General features: G+C 54.3%; 2 protein-coding genes across 4 annotated transcripts in view; one reads left to right on the top strand and one right to left on the bottom strand.

Annotated features, from left to right (window-relative positions):
* The first annotated feature begins 298 nt into the window (after positions 1–298).
* On the top strand, positions 299–10080 carry ZNF500 (zinc finger protein 500). Of its 2 annotated transcripts, none has more exons than XM_032397750.1 (6): positions 299–438; positions 1502–1998; positions 3838–3997; positions 4217–4284; positions 5756–5864; positions 7677–10080. In XM_032397750.1, exons 2-6 carry the CDS (start codon positions 1597–1599, stop codon positions 8360–8362), a joined length of 1425 nt encoding a protein of 474 aa, XP_032253641.1. In that variant the 5' UTR covers positions 299–438; positions 1502–1596; the 3' UTR covers positions 8363–10080. The 2 variants fall into 2 exon arrangements, with proteins under 2 accessions (XP_032253641.1, XP_032253640.1); XM_032397749.1 differs by having other exon boundaries at positions 5753–5864.
* Positions 10081–10282: 202 nt separating this feature from the next.
* The window catches only part of CUNH16orf71 (chromosome unknown C16orf71 homolog), a 13788-nt gene continuing 6250 nt past the window's right edge, over positions 10283–17820 (bottom strand). For both annotated transcript variants that reach the window (XM_032397756.1, XM_032397757.1), the window contains 5 exons: positions 16526–16640; positions 15048–15186; positions 13173–13304; positions 12718–12831; positions 10283–11935 (listed from right to left, as the gene is read on the bottom strand). In XM_032397756.1, coding sequence (XP_032253647.1) covers positions 11653–11935; positions 12718–12831; positions 13173–13304; positions 15048–15186; positions 16526–16640 — 783 coding nt within the window. In that variant the 3' untranslated portion in view covers positions 10283–11652. The remainder of the gene's footprint in view (positions 11936–12717; positions 12832–13172; positions 13305–15047; positions 15187–16525; positions 16641–17820) is intronic.

Raw genomic sequence — 17820 nt, 5'->3', positions numbered from 1 at the left:
GGCCAGGGGAGGGCGGATGGAAAGGACACGGGGAGTATGGCCCATAACCTGCGAAGCCGCGAAACCCTCGCCTGCTCACTGAAGCTGCCAAGACTACCTTACCCACAATGCCTCCCGTGGGCCCGCCCACGCGGTCTCGTTCTCATCCCCTTACAGCTGGTCGGCCAGCCGTTCAAGAACTACGTTGCCCACAATGCCCCCCGTTGACCGGCATATCCCGGCTCATTCCCACACTCGACAGCCAGCTCGGCCAATGGGACGAGGACTATATTACCCACAGTGCTCCGGTGGGCCCGCCCACAGCGGGCTGAGCCCGTGGCTCGCTAGGACCGGTCTGGTGTGTTTGTTCTGAGGGTTTGTCGGTCTCGTCGTGGACAGCCTGCCGGCTGTACCCCCGCGCCTACGGTCCTGCTTCCAGCCCGGCCTGCCGCGCTGCCGGTGAGTGCGGGCTCGGGGTCCCGGCTCGAGCTTCCATCCCGCGGCCCGCGTCAGAGCCCGGGTTTGTGCTCGGTCTGGGCCACCGCTCACCTCCACCTGAGGACGAGACCGGGGAACGCAGCCCGGCCGGGGACTCCCAACCCTCCCAGCACCCTGGAGTTGGAGAGGCCATGGTGACCATCCAGGCGGGGGTACCCAGCGGGCCTTCGAGGCTTGCCGAGCCCAAAATCGGGGGTCAGGTCGTGACAGAATCCGCGTCCTCCTGGGCAGAGGGGGCCCTGGTTCTCACCGTATTTCCAAAGGGACCCCAGCCCAAACGGGCCTACCGTGATAATGAAAACCGCATTTCTCGAACTCTGACCCCGTTCCAGGCAATGCGGAAAACCTTTCCAAAAATCGGTTTAGGGGCGCCTGGGTGGCTCAGTCGTTAAGCGTCTGCCTTCGGCTCAGGTCATGATCCCAGGGTCCTGGGATCTAGCCCCGCATCGGGCTCCTTGCTCAGCGGGAAGCATGCTTCTCCCTCTCCCACTCCCCCTGCTTGTTTCTGCTCTGTGTCTCTCTCTGTCAAATAAATAAATAAAATCTTTTTTTAAAAAAATCGGCTTAGTCCTCTCAGCAGCCTGTGTAGGGATATCATTCTCTCTACTTTTTGTTTTGTTTTGCTTTTTTAAGATTTTATTTCTTTGACAGGGAGAGAGAGAGCAGGAGCAGGAACACAAGCAGGGGGAGTGGGAGGGGGAAAAGCAGGCTTCCTGCTGAGCAGAGAGCCGGATGTGGGGCTCCATCCCAGGACCTTGGGATCACGACCTGAGCAGACACAACAACAACTGAGCCACCCAGGTGCCCCTCTCTCTACTTTTTGAATGAGGAACCAAGGCCTCAAGAGTTTGAGTAACTTGCCTGGGAATTAGCATGAGGGTAGCAGCAAGAATGCCTTGATTTACCGCAGTCCTTTTCTTTTGCTAATGAGGGTGAGTTGGCTCTGGGGCAAGAGCAGGGCCTTATGGGTAGATGTTTATCTAGCCCTAACACTGCACCCAAATGATTTATTGTTTCTCCACAGAGCCCTGCAAACATCATTTCCAGTGTCCGGCCAGAAGTATAGGGAGAGACAAGTTTGAGTCCTGAGGCATAAGAAAGCAAGACCTGCCCCAGACAATGGCAGCCACACCTGGTCTCCAGCCTCCACCACCCCTGGAGCAAGACGAGATCCTGATCGTGAAGGTGGAGGAGGATTTCTGCTGGGAAGAGGAGCCCTCCCTGGAGTCGGAAGACCCCAGCCCTGAGACCTTTCGCCAGCTCTTCCGGCTCTTTTGTTACCAGGAGGTGGCCGGGCCCCGGGAGGCCCTGAGCCGCCTCTGGGAGCTCTGCTGCCGCTGGCTGCGGCCTGAACTGCGCACCAAGGAGCAGATCCTGGAGCTGCTGGTGCTGGAGCAGTTCCTGATGGTGCTGCCAGGGGAGATCCAGGCCCGGGTGCGGGAGCAGCAGCCGGAGAGTGGTGAGGAGGCCGTGGTCCTCGTGGAAGGGCTGCAGCGGGAGCCCAGGAAACAGAGGCAGCGGGTGAGGTGGGGGGCAATTTGGCCTTGAGGTGAGGAAAGGGGCCCCCAAGACCTCAGGGCCCTGCTCCTGAGATCTGCATTTGGAAATCCCTTGGGCTCTGGAGCCATGGCCTGCCTTGGTCATTGTGGGTGGGGGGATTGGGGCTGCCTGCTCCTGTGAATTGAAGAAGACACTGCAAAGTGTTTCTCAGCCTTGGCCGATGGGTGTAAACCCATTGACTGAGCACATGTAGCCCCACTAGCCCTCTCTGAGCTGTGTGGGTTGTTTTGTTAACATCATCCCAGCGGAGGTCAGACACAGGTTTTGATGGGAGGGAGGCTGGAGACCTTCCCAGGCAGGGCCCTGGGCATTGACGAGATCCCAAAATGAGGAGCACTAGGAAGAAAAAGCAGGGGCTGGTGGGTGCTCTGCTTAGAGCCCCCACATGTCCCCAGCCTCTCTAGAGCTGTGTCATCCCATGCAATGGCGACCAGCCACGTATGATTTTTTTTTTTAAAGATTTTATTTATTTATTTATTTGACAGAGAGAGACAGCGAGAGAGGGAACACAAGCAGGGGGAGTGGGAGAGGGAGAAGCAGGCTTCCCACCGAGCAGGGAGCCCGACGTGGGGCTCGATCCCAGGACCCTGGGATCATGACCTGAGCCGAAGGCAGCCGCTTAACCAACTGAGCCACTCAGGCGCCCCTCACATCTGATTTTTTTAAATTAAAACTAAATAAAACGTCAGATGTAGTTCCTAAGTCACACCGGCCCCATTTCAAGGGCGCAGTCGTGAGATGTCGCCAGTGGTCACTGTACTGGGTACTAGACAGTGAAGACATAGGACACTTTGTTGTCATGGAAGGTTCTGTGGACAGCACTGCTCTAGGGCGCATTCCCAGCTTCTAACAGAATTTGAGGAGTGGGAAGTCTTACAAATTCCTCTTGCTTAGATTAGATTAGTTTTCCAGGTTAAATATTTGGCAGATATGGACAGGTGGCCTTTCTCCCTGTGTTAGTGCCATTGGCCACATACTTTTCTTTTTGTCCAGCAGGATAGACACATCCCCCCAAACTTGATCACAGTGTGAGTTGATTGCAGTAAGCAAATCCTGCTATTTTGGTGGCCAGCAAGAACTCAGGATCCTTTCCCAGCCCCTCCAGCCTTGGCATTGGGGTTCTTAGCATGGCTTCCCTCTGTCTCTGTGCACCCCATAACGTCTGGGGACTGTCTCCTCTTAGAGGTGTGCAATGTTGAGCCTGACGCAGGGGTCCCTGGTGCTGGTTTCACAGTTTCCTGGGAATGTTTCTTGTCCTAAATACTGTTGCAGAGCTCAGTAAACTGAGACCCAAGTTCATCCTATTCACCTTCTCTGGAATTGGGAATTAGATTGTTTCAGAGCACTCGTAGGTGACTTCAAAAAGCATAGCACATGCAATAGTGCGAACTTCTGAAATGAGACCTGATTCAGGGTCCTCCTGGCCCAGGTCTATAGGGAGTACCGAGGAAGGAAGGGTAAGAGTGTGACAATGACACCAGTACAGTGTGATGGGGAGAGACCGGGGAGACTCACTCAGGGACAGAGCAGGTCTCACTTTGTCCCGATTGGGAGCCTGACCTCTTCCCAGCTCACATTCCTTCTCCCAGCGTGTCTGGAGGGAGGATTGTGTGGCATGTGGAGGGCCATGGGGGCAGGCAGGGGGAAGAAGCCCTGGGCGTGGGGGAGGTGAGGCACAGCTGGTCAGAACCTGGGAACAGGAAGATGGCCAGGGGTGCCTGAGACAGGAGTGGTTGGGAACCTTGTGGGTTTTCTCCCAACCTTCTGGGAGCTGGTGGGCAGATCTCTGTCTGCATTCAGGGCCTGGAGGTGCTCCCTGATGATGCACTGTCCCACGGGACAGGAGAACAGTGCTTGAAACACCAAGTGGAGGCCAGACCAGAGGAGCTGTCTCTGGAGGAAGGGTCTGGATGCTCCAGCCAGCAGGCCCCAGCCCAGCGGAGCCACAGACCAAAGAGGGGTGAGTAGCCATCCCTCTAGATGAAAGAAGCTCTTTAGGGGAAGGAGGCAGAGGGAAAGGGGTGTCACAGGAGGCTGGGCCTCTGTGCACGTGGGAAGGACACGTTCTTGCCTGGGAGCTGAGCATAGGTGGGGAGTAGTTACACCTGTCTGGGCTTTGCTACCGTGTGCACGGGTGGGCTGTGTGGCCTTCTCTGGCAACTCTGTGCTTTTTCCCCAGGCCCAGCGGCCTCCCAGCCTCAGGAGATGGCGGCATCAGCCACGTCCTTCGTTTCATCCTGGTCTCGGGTGAGTGGGTGTTCCTGATCTGCAGCATCCCTGTGTGTCCCCTGCCTCTGTTATGGGAACACTTCTCTCCCGTGCCGGGTTCAGCTCTCAGAGCCGTTCCTTCGTGGAATGACCCCTTTACCCCAACTTTCTCCTCCCGAAAGTCTTCTCTTAGATGCCATCCGGGTATTAGGTGTATCCTAGAGGATTCTGGGGCTTAATGGTGAGCTGGGGCAATTGCTTCAAACCCAGCTGGGCGCTAGACTCTTTGGGTAAAAATATAGATTCCTCCCCCAGCCCAGGCCTGGAATTGGAGTCTCCTTTGCTTGTTTGTTTAAATAACAGCTTTATTGAGGGGCGCCTGGGTGGCTCAGTTGGTTAAGCATCTGACTCTTGATTTCGGCTCAGGTCATGATCTCAGGTTCGTGAGATCGAGCCCTATATCAGGCTCTGTGCTCAATGGGGAGTCTGCTTGAGATTCTCTCTTTCCCTCCCTCTGCTCCTTCACCTGCTCATGCTCACTCTCACTCTTTCTTTTTTTTTCTTTTAAGATTTTATTTATTTATTTGGCAGAGAGAGAAAGAGAGGGAACACAAGCGGGGGGAGTCGCAGGCAGAGGGAGAGAGAGAAGCAGGCTTCCCGCAGAGCAGGGGGAGCCCGATGTGGGACTCGATCCCAGGACCCCGGGATCATGACCTGAGCTGAAGGCAGTCGCCTAACCAACTGAGCCACCCAGGCACCCTCCCTCTTTCTAAAATAAATAAATAAATCTTTTTAAAAAATAACAGCTTTATTGAGGTATAATTCACATACCACGCAGCTTAGCTATTTAGACTGCATAGTGTTTAGTGTATTTATAGAGTTATGCAACCATCATCACAGTCCTCAAAACACTTTCCTCCCCAGGACACCCCGTACCCATTAGCAGCACCCCCCATTCCCACTTTCCCAGCCCATGGCAACCTACTTTCTGTCTCTACGGATTTGTCTCTTCTAGACATTGTTTGCTTGGGTTTTAATCTGCTGCTCAGGTCATTCTGGTGCCAGATTTGGAACGACTGGACTACAGGCATCCTGAAGTTTCCAAGACACCCTCCCCCGCCCCCCCCCCGGGTCCCAGAGCTGGTTGAGCTGAGGCAGGGCATGGCTGACTCGTCCCCTGGGGAACGTGGGCCCCGGTGGCTGAGCATGCAGTGGAACCAGCTGTTCCAGACAGTGAATCTGTCCACACTGTCTCTGGCCCAGCAGCAGTGGGACAGGGCGGCAGTGACGGTGTCCTCCCAGGGAGCAGGATTCAGCCGTTCTGTGAGCGGAGCCTGAGGAGGAGGGGTAGACAACAGCATATGGAGAGGGAAAGTGTTGGAGAGAGGAAGTGGGGGGAGGCAAAGCAGGACCCGCCATTGTGATACAGGTGGAGGGGGTGGGCGAGCCCACCAGTCTGGCCCACGTGACGGAGCTGTGGCATAGGACTGAGTGGCTTGCATTCCAGCAGGTGCCAGTGACCTTGGAGGACATGGCGGCGTACCTGTCCCAGGAGGAGTGGGAGTGCATGGACCCGGCTCAGCGGGACTGCAGCTGGGACGTGCTGCCGGAACACGGGGGTAACGTGCAGAGAGACCCTGGCCACTGCTCATCAGTGGCGTGTCTGAAGTGGGCCGGTCTCAGGGAGGGTGGTTCCTTCCCTTAGGCTGGCTGTGGCCAGCTCGGCATTTCCCAATAGTTGTATGTGGGCCTCAGGCACCCTAGGCCCAGCATATCCCTGCTCTGTATCTCCCATGTCTCCGCACCACTTACAAAAGCCAATTCAACAGTTCTCAGGCTGCAGTGGCCCGAGGAATCACTGGGGAGCATGTTGAAATAAGAACTCACACCCTGTTCCCGGGTGGGTTCAGTGGGCCAGGGGTGCTCCCTGGAGAGTCCGCTCAGCAACCAGCTGAGTGCAGCCTGCACAGCCAGGGTTGCTGGTGACCCGTCAGGGGCCCAGCTGCAGTGGGGAGAGTATGGCTGCTCGCCTTACCCCAGGCAGGTGCCCACAGCTGTCCTGGGTTCCTTATTCTTTTGTTCCTTCACGCACATGGTTGGTCCAGTTTGACCTTGGCCTCTGTGCTGCCCACGGCCCCCGTGGGTAGAGCTGCTTCTGGCAAGGCCTTGGCCATCCACAGCCTCTCCTTACCCACCAGCCCCAGTTCACCACCCAACACTATTCCTTCTGCTCTTCCCGCTCAGCTCATCTTGACACTCCAGATACCCATTCACTCCCTGAAACAGGTTCTGAAGGAATTGAGATGCTTCTTTGTATCAGTTGGGTTTCTTCAGACAGACAAAACCAATAGTGTATATGTGTGTGTGTGTGTCTGTGTGTGTGTAAGTTAAGACATTTATTTTAAGGAATTGGCTCATAGGATTGTGGATGCTGACAAGCCTAAAATCGTAGGACAGGCCCGCAGGCTAGAAATTCGAATGAGAGTTGATGTTGCAGTCCTGAGTCTGATATCTGCAGGGCAGCCAGCTGACTGGAAACCCAGGCAGGATTTGTGTATTACAGTCTCGAGGCAGAATTCCTTCTCTGGGGGAGGCACCTGGGTGGCTCAGTTGGTTAAGTGTCCAACTTGATTTCAGCTCAGGTCATGATCTCAGAGTTGTGAGATCAAGGCCTGCAAGGGGCTCCATGCCAGGAAAGAAGCCTGCTTAGGATTCTCTCTCTCCCTCTGCCCCTCCCTGGGAAACCTCAGGTCCTGCTCTTAAGGCCTTCAACTGACTAGATGAGGCCCACCCACAGTGTGGAGGGTGATCTGCTTTATTTACAGTCAGCTGATTGTAGATGTTAAACAGATCTACAGATGACATCCTGAGAGGTTATTTAGCCTGGCTGTGGTACCACTGTTTAGTTAAACACCAAAACACTGTTGACATTGGGGCTGTAGAATTCTCTGTTACGATGCCATCTAGTGAGCTATAGGATGTTCACCAGCATCCCTGGCCTCCACCCACTAGATGCCATTTGCAACATTCTTCTCCCCAGTTGTGACAACCAAAAATGTCTTAAGACATTGCCAAGTGCCCTCTGAAGGCCACCATTGCCCCCGGGTAAGAACCCCTGGCCTAGAGGTTATGAGCCCAGACTCCAGAGCCCGTCCTGTAACTTACTAGCCCAGTGACTCTGGGTAAGTTCCTCAACGTCCTCGTCTTACAATGGGACAGTAACGGCACGCACTTCACTGGCGTTGTGAGGGTTTCACGAGCTGCTGGCCATGGTTCATTATCTCTGTTCAGGGTCTGACACTCCCCTGCTAAGTGCTCTGAGGCTAGCTCTCATGTTCCTCAGATGGGGCAGCCGCCCAGCCTCTGCCTTCTTATTGGAAGCCTCCCCTCTCCCTGTGAAGGCCTCAGGGACTGTGTTTTCTGTGTCCCAGGGCTTGGGCCGCAACTTGAGGATGGACAGGACACCATGGAGGACGTGTCAATGGGAAGGGAGCGGGACCGAGAGCTGGTCAGGGGCATGGCCAGGCCTGAGCAGCCTCTGGAAAGAGGAGGACCGCGACGAGTCGAAAAGCCGTACACGTGCCCCGAGTGCGGCAAAGGCTTTAGCAAAACGTCCCACTTGACCAAGCACCAGCGCACGCACACCGGGGAGCGGCCCTACAAGTGTCAGGTGTGCGGGAAGGGCTTCAGTGACCGCTCCAACTTCAGCACGCACCAGAGGGTCCACACGGGCGAGAAGCCCTACGCGTGCGCCGAGTGCGGCAAACGCTTCAGCCAGAGCTCCAGCCTGGTCATCCACCGCCGGACGCACACTGGGGAGCGGCCTTACGCCTGTGCTGAGTGTGGGAAGCGCTTCAGCAACAGCTCCCACTTCAGCGCGCACCGGAGGACACATGCGGGCGAGAAGCCCTTCGTGTGCCAGGCCTGTGGCAGGGGCTTCCGCCGGGGCACGGACCTGCACAAACACCAGCGGACCCACAGCGGAGAGCAGCGCGTGCCGGGCCTGCAGAGCCCCACGGTGCGGCTCCAGGAGGCCCCCGGGCTGAAGCCCAGCCGCCACTCGTTGAGCTGCCCACCTCCGGAGTCCCATTCAGAATTTCGAGGTCAGAGTTCATGAAGCTGCTGGTTACTGTCTCAGAACTAGAACCCTAATCTGAAGGCATTTCAGACTGACCCCGTTTGCTCCTGGTGGGGGCCCAGCCGATGGCTGTGGGACATTTCAGGTGCCCAGGCCGAGGGAAGAATCCGGGCACTGAGTTCAGCAGTGGCGGCTGGACATGCAGCAGGTGGACCTGGGTCCTGGGGCCGCTGTCCAGGTGACCACAGTCTGGGTGGCTCACCACCCCAGGGATGGATTCTCACCGTTTAGGAGGCCAGAAGGCCAAACCCAAGATGTGGGCAGGGCTGCTTCCTTCTGGAGGCCCTGATGGGAGAGACTGTCCTACGCCTCTCTCATGGCTTCTGGTGTTCCCGGCGTCCCTGGTGTTCTTGGCTTGTGGCCACATCGCTCCCGCCTCTGCCTCTGCTCTGGTGTCCTCTTCTAAGGGCACAGTTATTCGATTTAGGGCCCCCGATCCAGAATGACCTCATCTCAATTACATCTGCATAGACCCTGTTTCCAAATAAGGGCACATGCTGAGGTTGTGGGTGGATGTGAAGCCGGGGACGCTTATCAGCCCACTTCAGGGAAGCCTCCAAAGCTCCAGTTCCTTGCAGCGTTAACATACCCCAGCCTTCCCTGGCCTCCCACCTTCCCCTCCAGCCTTGCCACACCCAGTATGTAGCCTGTGGGGGCTTTTTCTGTATCCCTGTGGTGTCAGCGGGGCAGTGGGGTGAGGTGGGGGTCGCCTTCATAGATCCATGGCTGTTCTAAAGGATGAATGCCTGGTGTGGGAACGCTTCCCTGATACCCCATCTTCCAGCCTCCCCGGCCCATGAGGAAGCCTGTGGATTGGACCAGCCTTGCCATCTGTCCCCAGGGCAGGAGTCCAGGGTTGCCTTTGCTCCAGCCCCAAGTGGCCAGGACAGAGGCAGCTTTGGCTGCCCCACTTGGTCTTTCTGATCTGTTCACATCCACTGTGTCCTGGGCAGCTGAGGGGAGCGGTAGAGAGTCCTGGTTTCGTTTCGTCATCACTGGAGTCTTGGAGCAGCTGCTAGAACCCCTTGGTTCTGGAACATTCCATGCAGGGAGTGTGGCAGTTTCCCATGGCGGGGTTGCCTTGGGCCTCATGCTGTGCTCCATTCTGTTGGTCACCCAATCACTGTAGGTATTTTCCACCCTTCAGCATAACCCAGGTTCCAGGGTGCGTGATCTGTTCTCGGTTCCCTTAATAAAGTCGGTTCCTCTGGCCTCGTGTGCTCTGCCTGGTGTGTTCTCCAGAGAAGGGGGCCACTCAGTTGAAGCATGGTTTGACCTTCTAGGCCAGCTTCCAGGGCTCTTGAGCACGCCTGGCTTTGCCGACCACCCTCCTTCCCTATGCGGCCGTGAGTCTGCGGGCTCACTTCTGTCATGTCCAGGCTGGTGCTGGAGGCCACCGGCCGCCCGCTTCCTGGCCTGGGACCTGGGCCCATTAGTACCTGTTCCAGAATATTCTCTCACACAGTCCTAGGACATAGGGCTTTTGTGACTCTCCTTTTATAGATGGGAAACTGAGGTCCTGAGTGCTTCCAGCACCTTGTCCAGGTGACAGAACTCCTACCACATCATCCTCTTGGCTTGCTTTAATGGTCGTTCACCCAGTTGAACTTGGAACAAAGAGTTTATTTTCTCTCACTTTGTAAAACATTCTTAATGAACTTCTGACATTAAAAGGGGGTAGAGGGGCGCCTGGGTGGCTCAGTCGTTAAGCGTCTGCCTTCGGCTCAGGTCATGATCCCAGGGTCCTGGGATCGAGCCCCGCATCGGGCTCCTTGCTCCGCGGGAAGCCTGCTTCTCCCTCTCCCACTCCCCGTGCTTGTGTTCCCTCTCTCGCTGTGTCTCCCTCTGTCAAATATAAAAAAAAAAAAAAAAAAAAAAAAAAAATAAAAGGGGGTAGAGATGCGGAAAATGGGTTCAAAGGAAGAAAAGCTGGCCATTGCTCCTGACAGGCTGCATGGGTGGAGGTGGTCACGTTTAGTCTGCCTTGCCCAGTGCCTGAGCCCTGACCACACTGCACATGCCCTGGAGCAGAGGGTGAGGGACTTTCACAGATGGGCAAGACCCGGGAGCCCACGTGACACAGTGTGGTTAACTGCCCTGCTGGTAGGCCCACCCAGGGCTTCCTGTGGCCTTGGTGGAAGCTGCCTTGCCCCTGGCCCCTCATCGTTGTGGGTGGGGGCTGCTGTAGGGGCCCCCATGGCCATGTCAAGTGAGGTCTGTGGCCCTGATCATGACTAGCTGAGGCCAGGCAGAGGCTGCCTTGCCTGGTGCAGGGCTTGATGGAAAGAGACCCTTGCCCATCCTCAGCGCATGCTAACAGGTGGTGACCCCAGCTGAATCCTGGGACACGTGCCCAAATGCCAAGGACCCTACCAAGCCACTGAGCCCATGTCACAGGGGGACTCGAGATGACTGCTTTTCCCATAGGGCAGGCAGGGCAGAGCGGGGCAGAGACTCTGAGAAGCAGAATCTCGGAAACAAGTTGACGAGAAAACAGAGGTAGCCACAGATCAGGGCTTCAGCCTGTTGGGGACAGCAGGGCTGAGAACAATACGAAAGGACTCTGAAAATGGGCGGTGGGGGGTGATGTTTGCAAAGTAACAAGAAGGATGTCCTCCACAAGGCCGGGCACCGCTCTGTTCCATGGGGACTGTTTGGGTGTCAGGACACTCAGTACTCTATCTCTGTGGAAAGGTCAACTCCACCCATAGTTTGGAAGGACCCTAAAACAGATGTGTGCCTTTGTATCTTGGTTAAAGAAAAAAACCTTCAGTCTTCCCCCATTTATCAAAGAGTCCATTTGGTGTGTGAGAGAGAGCAGGTGGTGTGTTCATTTAGGCACATAAATATCAAGCAGCCAGGGACCCAGAAGATCAGGCTCAATTCTCTTCCAAGACCCTTTCTCTAAACCCTGAAATTCTCTAAATATATTTTACTTGAGTTTTAGTTTTATAAAGAGCTTGCATGATGGCAATAACAGAGAAGAATGCAGACACGGGAGAGAAAACGCCCGACAGTCCCCCTGTTGGCACGGACCGTGCTCTCGGTGGGGTCTGCTTCCCAGGCGCTGTTGTCCTGCTCTGTGTACAACTGTGTTCTGGCATCTTTGCTCTAAGTGCACAGAATGATCTGCCCCGCAGCCTGAGGGTCCCCGTGCTGCAGAAGAAGCACCTTCTCTCGGAAACAAGGGAGAGCCAGGGGCCCAGGCATGTGGATGGAGAGTGCAATCATTCCGCCCAGCTCCTTCTCCCATCTGGTCCAGGACGCAGCTACAGTTGGCCCAGGGGAGGCACCAGGGCCTCCCTGGCTGTCCCTGGCCCAAGAGCGTCCCCTAGCGCCCTGGGACCTCCCCCTGGGCGTCTGGCCTGGGTGCTCTGCTGCTCGGCCCAGGCTGGTATATGTTGCTTCCTTCCAGTTGCGGAGCTGGCTGAATCTTCAGGGACTTGAGCCTTCTGGACACTGGGACCCCCAGTGGCAGGCAAATTGGGCTGAGCCGTCCCCTCCCGAAATGCCCTGAGCTGCTGGAGAAGCTGACTCTTCCCGGTGCAGTCCCTGTGACACAAGAGACGATCAATCAACACCAAGTGGAGCCAGGCCTCCCCACAGGAAGGGGCTAGAGTGCTTCCAGAAGCGTGTTCCCTGGTTCTCAAGACGGTAAGTGAGAGATTTTGGCCTCTCAGCCCGTGCTGAGTCACAGGGCATGTTAGCATGTTTAAGGCTTCTGGGAGCCCACTCGTGTGATGCTTCTCAACTCAGACTTTTCTTCTTTTTTCCTATATGCCTAATCATGTACCACTTTAGAGGAAAAGCTGCATTTGACTCTGACCTTCCCAGAGGATAGGATCTACAGGCTTTGCAATTCCAAAAACAATAGATACAGCATATAAGTCTGAGTGGCCCTAGGACCACCATGTGGGGCCTCTGCACGGTGGGGAGCTGGCCTTCTCTGAATGGGACACTGCTTCCTTCACCCAGGCCTTTCATTTCTAGCCAACAAGCATCCCTTCATTCCATCCCAACAACTTCATTTCCAGTACTATCAGGAGTAAGGAGCATATCAATTTGGGCAGCTACTTTTCAGAAGGAAAGTACTTATCCCTTCTCAGGAGTGAACTAAGGTGTCCTTGGTGATGTCGGGAGGACAGCATTCCAGGCTGGGCCCCAAGTGGGCTCCCATGGGCCACCTCCTAGACCCCCCACCAGACCCGCACGTGCTAGCCTTATGGGTGCAAGACAGAGCTGAAAGCGCAAATGTTCAGTGTGCCAGGCTGAGGGCTTGCTGTGGAAAGCAGGGACGGGACATCCCCAGGTGATGGGAGCCCCTTGGTGGTTACCGTAGGCGGCGGGAGGAAGGACTCTCCTGCTTGGCTGGGCCCTGCTTGTCTCTGAGGGCCACTGTAGCCTCTTCCTCCTCCTCGCTGTCAGAGGAGCTGGAGCTGAGGCTGGAGCTGGAGGAGAAGAAAGAATGTGCCCCAGGCCACCAGGCCCCTGGGATTTCCTGCCAAGAGGTGGAGGGACACACCCCAGGGCCATGTACCAAAGCCCAGACTCTGTTTGCTTAGAGCTCCGCCTGGGTTCTTTCCTCCCTGCAGGGAGAGCCTGCTGATGGGACCAAGTGGGATTGTCGGCCAGGCTCAGCTCCTGGCTAACAGCACTTCTCCACTGAGCAGTGCTCTGGGACTAGCCCACACCAGTGTGACTCCCACCTGTATGAGCACCTGCTCCTCCTGAGGCCAATAGGAGCACTGCAAAGCAAGGCTGTCACCACTCCCAGTACCTTTCCACCAACCTGGGGTCTGATGGCTCTGAGGGCCGCAGATCGATGAAGATAGTGGGAGGCTCTGCGGGGCTCCTTCGCTGCCTGCTCTCGGCCAGTGTCAGGCCCAGCTCGGCCTGGAAGCCTGGCTCCCTCGGAGCAGATCTGAGATGAGAGAGCAGGGTTTCTGAGTCACTTCTGGGTGATTACGGTGTGACCTGAGCTAGGCCCTGTAAATGCACCTGCCCTTTTGCTCTTCAGAACAACCTTCAAGATTTGGCCAGCACTGTCCAACAGGACTGTCCCTGGTGACTGAAATGTTCTATATTTGTGCTTCCCAGTGTGGTAGCCATTTGCCACAAGTAGCTTTTTAAATTTACTTGTAAGCTAATTAAAATTAAATTTAAAAATAAAATAAATTTGGGGCACCTGGGTGGCTCAGTTGGTTAAGCGGCTGCCTTCAGCTCAGGTCATGATCCCAGGGTCCTGGGATCGAGCCCCTCATCGGGCTCCCTGCTCAGCGGGGAGTCTGCTTCTCCCTCTGCCTGCCACTCCCCCTGCTTACGCTCTCTCTCTCTCTCAAATAAATAAAATCTTCAAAAAAAATAAAATAGGGGCGCCTGGGTGGCTCAGTCAGTTGGGCGGCTGCCTTCGGCTCAGGTCATGATCCTAGGGTCCTGGGATCGAGCCCCACATTGGGCTCCCTGCTCGGTGGAGAGTCTGCTTCTCCCTCTCCCTCTGCCTGCTTCTCTGCCTACTTGTGCACTCTATCTCTCTGTCAAATAAATAAATAAAATCTTTAAATAATAATAATAATAATAAATTTATAAAATTCATTTCCTCAGTTGCACCAGCCACATTTCAAGGGTTCAGTAGCCACATGTGGTTACCAATTGGACAGTACGAGTCTAGATATTGCTTTTTCTCCTTTTTTTTTTTTTTTTAAGATTTTATTTATTTGACAGAGAGACACAGCGAGAGAGGGAACACGAGCAGGGGGAGTGGGAGAGGAGAAGCAGGCTTCCCACGGAGCAGGGAGCCCGATGCGGGGCTCAATCCCAGGACCCTGGGATCATGACCTGAGCCAAAGGCAGACACTTAATAACTGAGCCACCCAGGCGCCCCTTCTTTTTTTTTAAGATTGATTTATTTATTTGAAAGAGAGAGAGCACAAGCAGGGGTGGGGGGAGCAGTGGGAGAGGGAGAAGGGAAGCACACTCCCCTCTGAATGTGGAACCCGAGATCATGACCTGAGTCAAAACCAAGAGTTGGTCACTCAACAGACTGAGCCACCCAGACACCCCTAGATATTTCTATTGGTCACTGGGTTGCCAGGAACAGAAGCCCACTCCAAATGGCTTGGGTGAAAAGGAGAATTCATTGGCTCTCAGATTCCTAAAAAAGAGTGGGAAGCTAGGTTTTCAGGGATCCCAGTGCCATGTGCCCACCTCTGCCCTCCAGCTTCAGTGTTTCTCACTACAGCTGGCCTTTCTCTGCCCTCCCGCTCCCACCCAGAGACAGGGAGATTGGAAATTCTCACAGAAAGGCTCTCATTGGCCTGGCTCAGGTCAGACCCCAGGGCTGGCCTAATTAACAGCGGCCAGAGGGGCAGGGTCCTACTCTGGGGAAGCCATGTGGATGGTGAAAGGAGGGTTCCCAGGGGGTGTGCAAGAGCAGGTGCTTTGGGGCTTGAGTCCCAGCTCTGCCATGTATGGCCTGGGTAAGTCAACCTCTGAGCCTCAGTTTCCCCATCTATAAAATGGAGATAATAGCACCTACCTGATCAGATTCTTGAGATGAAATGAGAACTCTACATCAAGTGCCCCACCCAGGATAGATCTGATACTTGCTGCAAGACCATGGCCAGTTCCACAGAGAGGACACAGGCTGGGCTGGCAGAAGTCTCACCTGCTCCTGGCCTCCTGCTGCATGGTGTCCTGAGGTGTGTCAGCAGGCACCTTCCAGGTGGAAGGGGCTCTGGAATGTGTGGCACACAGAAGGATGAGCTGCTCCATGAGCCTGTCCTGGCTGTTCGGCAGGGTGTGGTCTGATGGGAGAGCGGGGAAGCTGCTGAGTGGGGACACCCATGGTTTGACTTACAGCAGCCTGAGCCTTAGGACCCCTTGGACTCCCTCGTGTGGATCTACCTCGATCTGTGCACCCCCTCTGCCACTCACAGCCCTTTATGAGGACCTCACCTCCAGCTCCGCAGGACCAGGGGAGTGATATATACGCAGGCCCCGTAAAGTAGGACTGACTTATTAACGGGTTCCCTCACTTCCTCACCCCCAAGTCCCACTCGTCAGAGGGAACCAGAATTAACAGTTCTGTGTGTTCACTTTTTTTAAAAAATAGCAACAGGATTATCCTCCATAGATTTTTTTTCACTGAATAGATTATGTAGTTCTGTGTTAATATACATAGATTCTCTTCATTTGAGCTTTAGAGCATTCTGTGGTGTGACTGATTTAGCTTGACTCCTATTGAATATTGAATATGGGTCATTTCCAAATTTTCACAATTATAAACAGCGCTGTAACGAACATCCCTGAATACACATCTTTACCCGGTGGGGTGTGTGTTTAGGATAGACTTTAGCAGTGGAATAAGTGGGTGATGTGGCTTATGTGGCTTTAAACAGAGAATGGATTCTGCCACATTGCCCTCCAAAGAGGGTATATTGGTTACAGCCCCCAGCCCAGTCCCTGCCTGACAGGAGGGAGGGTTTCTCCACATCCTGCTATAAGGCTTTAAGTTACAAACAAACAAAACGACGCTGAAACAGCACCAGGGGCTGTCAGCCATAGAGGAGGTTTGCTCTGGAATTGGAGGCTGGAACCCCCACACCTCCTTGCTCTTTGCCTCAGACCAGCCTCCGCTTACATTTGTGACCCAGGATGGCTGCAGAGGCAGGGAGGAGCTTTCCTTTTATTTACAGAACTGCCCAGAGCAAGGGCACAAATGCGGTGGCGGTGATCACACCCCTGGCTTTGTCAATGGGGAGGTGAGGGGAGGCAGGGTGTGCTCAGCTGCTGGCTGAAGGAGCACAAATTGCAGATTGCTTTGCTCCCAGAAAGAGAGGGAGGAAGCCCTGGAGGTGGGCAGGAGGGAAAGGTGTGAGTCAAGGGTAGGGACCTGTCTGAAGGTCCCCCTCTGGGGCTTGTCCACTCCCAACACCTAGTAGGGGGTCATGTATATAATGAGTGAATGAGTGAATGAATGGATGGATGGAAGTTTCCACGGACTGGCACCTGTGTGCTTGGGACTGTGAGGGCTGAGCAGCAGAGAGGACATGGTGGGCTGCAGGGCTGACCCTATTTTATTGAGAGGGCCTGGAAGGAGCTGCTTGTGGGGATGCATTTGGGCCCTGGCATTCAAGGTCAGACCTCGGCCCAGGCGGTCAGCTGCCCACCACGTGGCTCTAGGTGCGTGATCTCCCCTGCCGCCTTCTTGCCCTGCCAGACTCTGAAGGATGTGATCCAAATCCCACTCTTCAAGTTCCTGAAATAATTAAAGCAGTGATTATGAGGCAGCCGCACGGTCCTGGCGGTGGGAATGCCCAATTCCGCAGCTGCTGTGACCCACGGAGGGTTGTTGCAGGTTAGAAATCCCCAGGGTTTAGGTGCCTGCCCACCTAGGCACTCTCTCACCCACACCTCCTGCCATCTCCTTCCTACGCGTTTTTTGAGCAAAACTTTTGTTTTTGGTACAAAGACTGTTTGGCCTGGAAACCCAGTGTCGTCTTAAGCTCCTTAGGTTCATACAAGTTTAGTGTTGGGAGGTTTAAACAGTTTGCTCTTTTAAGGAACAGATTGTTCTGGGCTGGTGCTATCACAGGAGGACTTGGAAGAGAGCGCTGGGGGCGTCTGGGTCTGATGAGAGCAGGGAGGAAGTTAAGTATGAATTGGTGTTTCTTGGGGACCCTCTTGCAGCTCCATGCAGCCCTAGAGGTGAGTGAAAACAAGTGTATCGGGGCAAGCAGAAAGGAAAGAATGGCTTATTTCAACAGCAATTGATAAGAATGGAATTGGTAAAAATGACCTTCATGTACAACCTGATGCCAGTTTTCTCTAAGTTGTTAAGAAAATTATCAAAATTTGCAAATAAGGCAAAAAAGAATTGCACAATGTTTAAATGTCATGCTGGAGCTTTTCTGCAAGCCCACCTTCCTTGGGCGCGGTAATTTGGTTTCCACAGGTGACCAGGGCCCACCTATGTTATGACTTTGTAAAACTGAGAAACAGGTGCAGGGGTTTTCTCTGTCCCATGGAGATGACCCCAGAGGTAACAAACAGCTTTGCTGCTTGTCGGATATTGACCAATTTTGTACTTCATGTGCAATTCTTCTCAGCGTCCCTTTCTTTCTCCCCAGTGTTTTACAAAATCCCGGTTTCTCATAATCTCTGTGAACCGGCTTTGTCATCCTCCTGGTTCCCTCGTTAATGAGCTAAATACAACGTTAACAGGTGCTCACACTCTCTGTATGAAAATGAGGGCTTTGCCATTTGGGGAATTATGTTTTAACAAAGTTTGTTCTATATCTTACATGTGGTTGTCTGTCTTTATAAACATGCTTTGGATTAGTCTGTCTTTCCTTCCTCCCTTCCTTCTCTCTTTCTTTCTTTCTTTCTTTCTTTCTTTCTTTCTTTCTTTCTTTCTTTCTTTCTTTCTTTCTTTCTTT

This window comes from Phoca vitulina, unplaced genomic scaffold (assembly GCF_004348235.1).
Source record: "Phoca vitulina isolate PV1807 unplaced genomic scaffold, GSC_HSeal_1.0 scaffold102, whole genome shotgun sequence".
Taxonomy (NCBI): domain Eukaryota; kingdom Metazoa; phylum Chordata; class Mammalia; order Carnivora; family Phocidae; genus Phoca; species Phoca vitulina.
The sequence above is the reverse complement of the archived record's forward strand: the minus strand, read 5'-3'. Positions and strand labels throughout refer to the sequence as shown.

Excerpts from the sequence above, each read along its gene's own strand:
- ZNF500 (XM_032397749.1), top strand. The coding sequence starts at position 1,597 with ATGGCAGCCACACCTGGTCTCCAGCCTCCACCACCCCTGGAGCAAGAC. Across the intron at positions 4,285-5,752 it reads TCGTTTCATCCTGGTCTCGG|CAGGTGCCAGTGACCTTGGA; the intron begins GTGAGTGGGTGT and ends CTTGCATTCCAG. Across the intron at positions 5,865-7,676 it reads CGTGCTGCCGGAACACGGGG|GGCTTGGGCCGCAACTTGAG; the intron begins GTAACGTGCAGA and ends TCTGTGTCCCAG.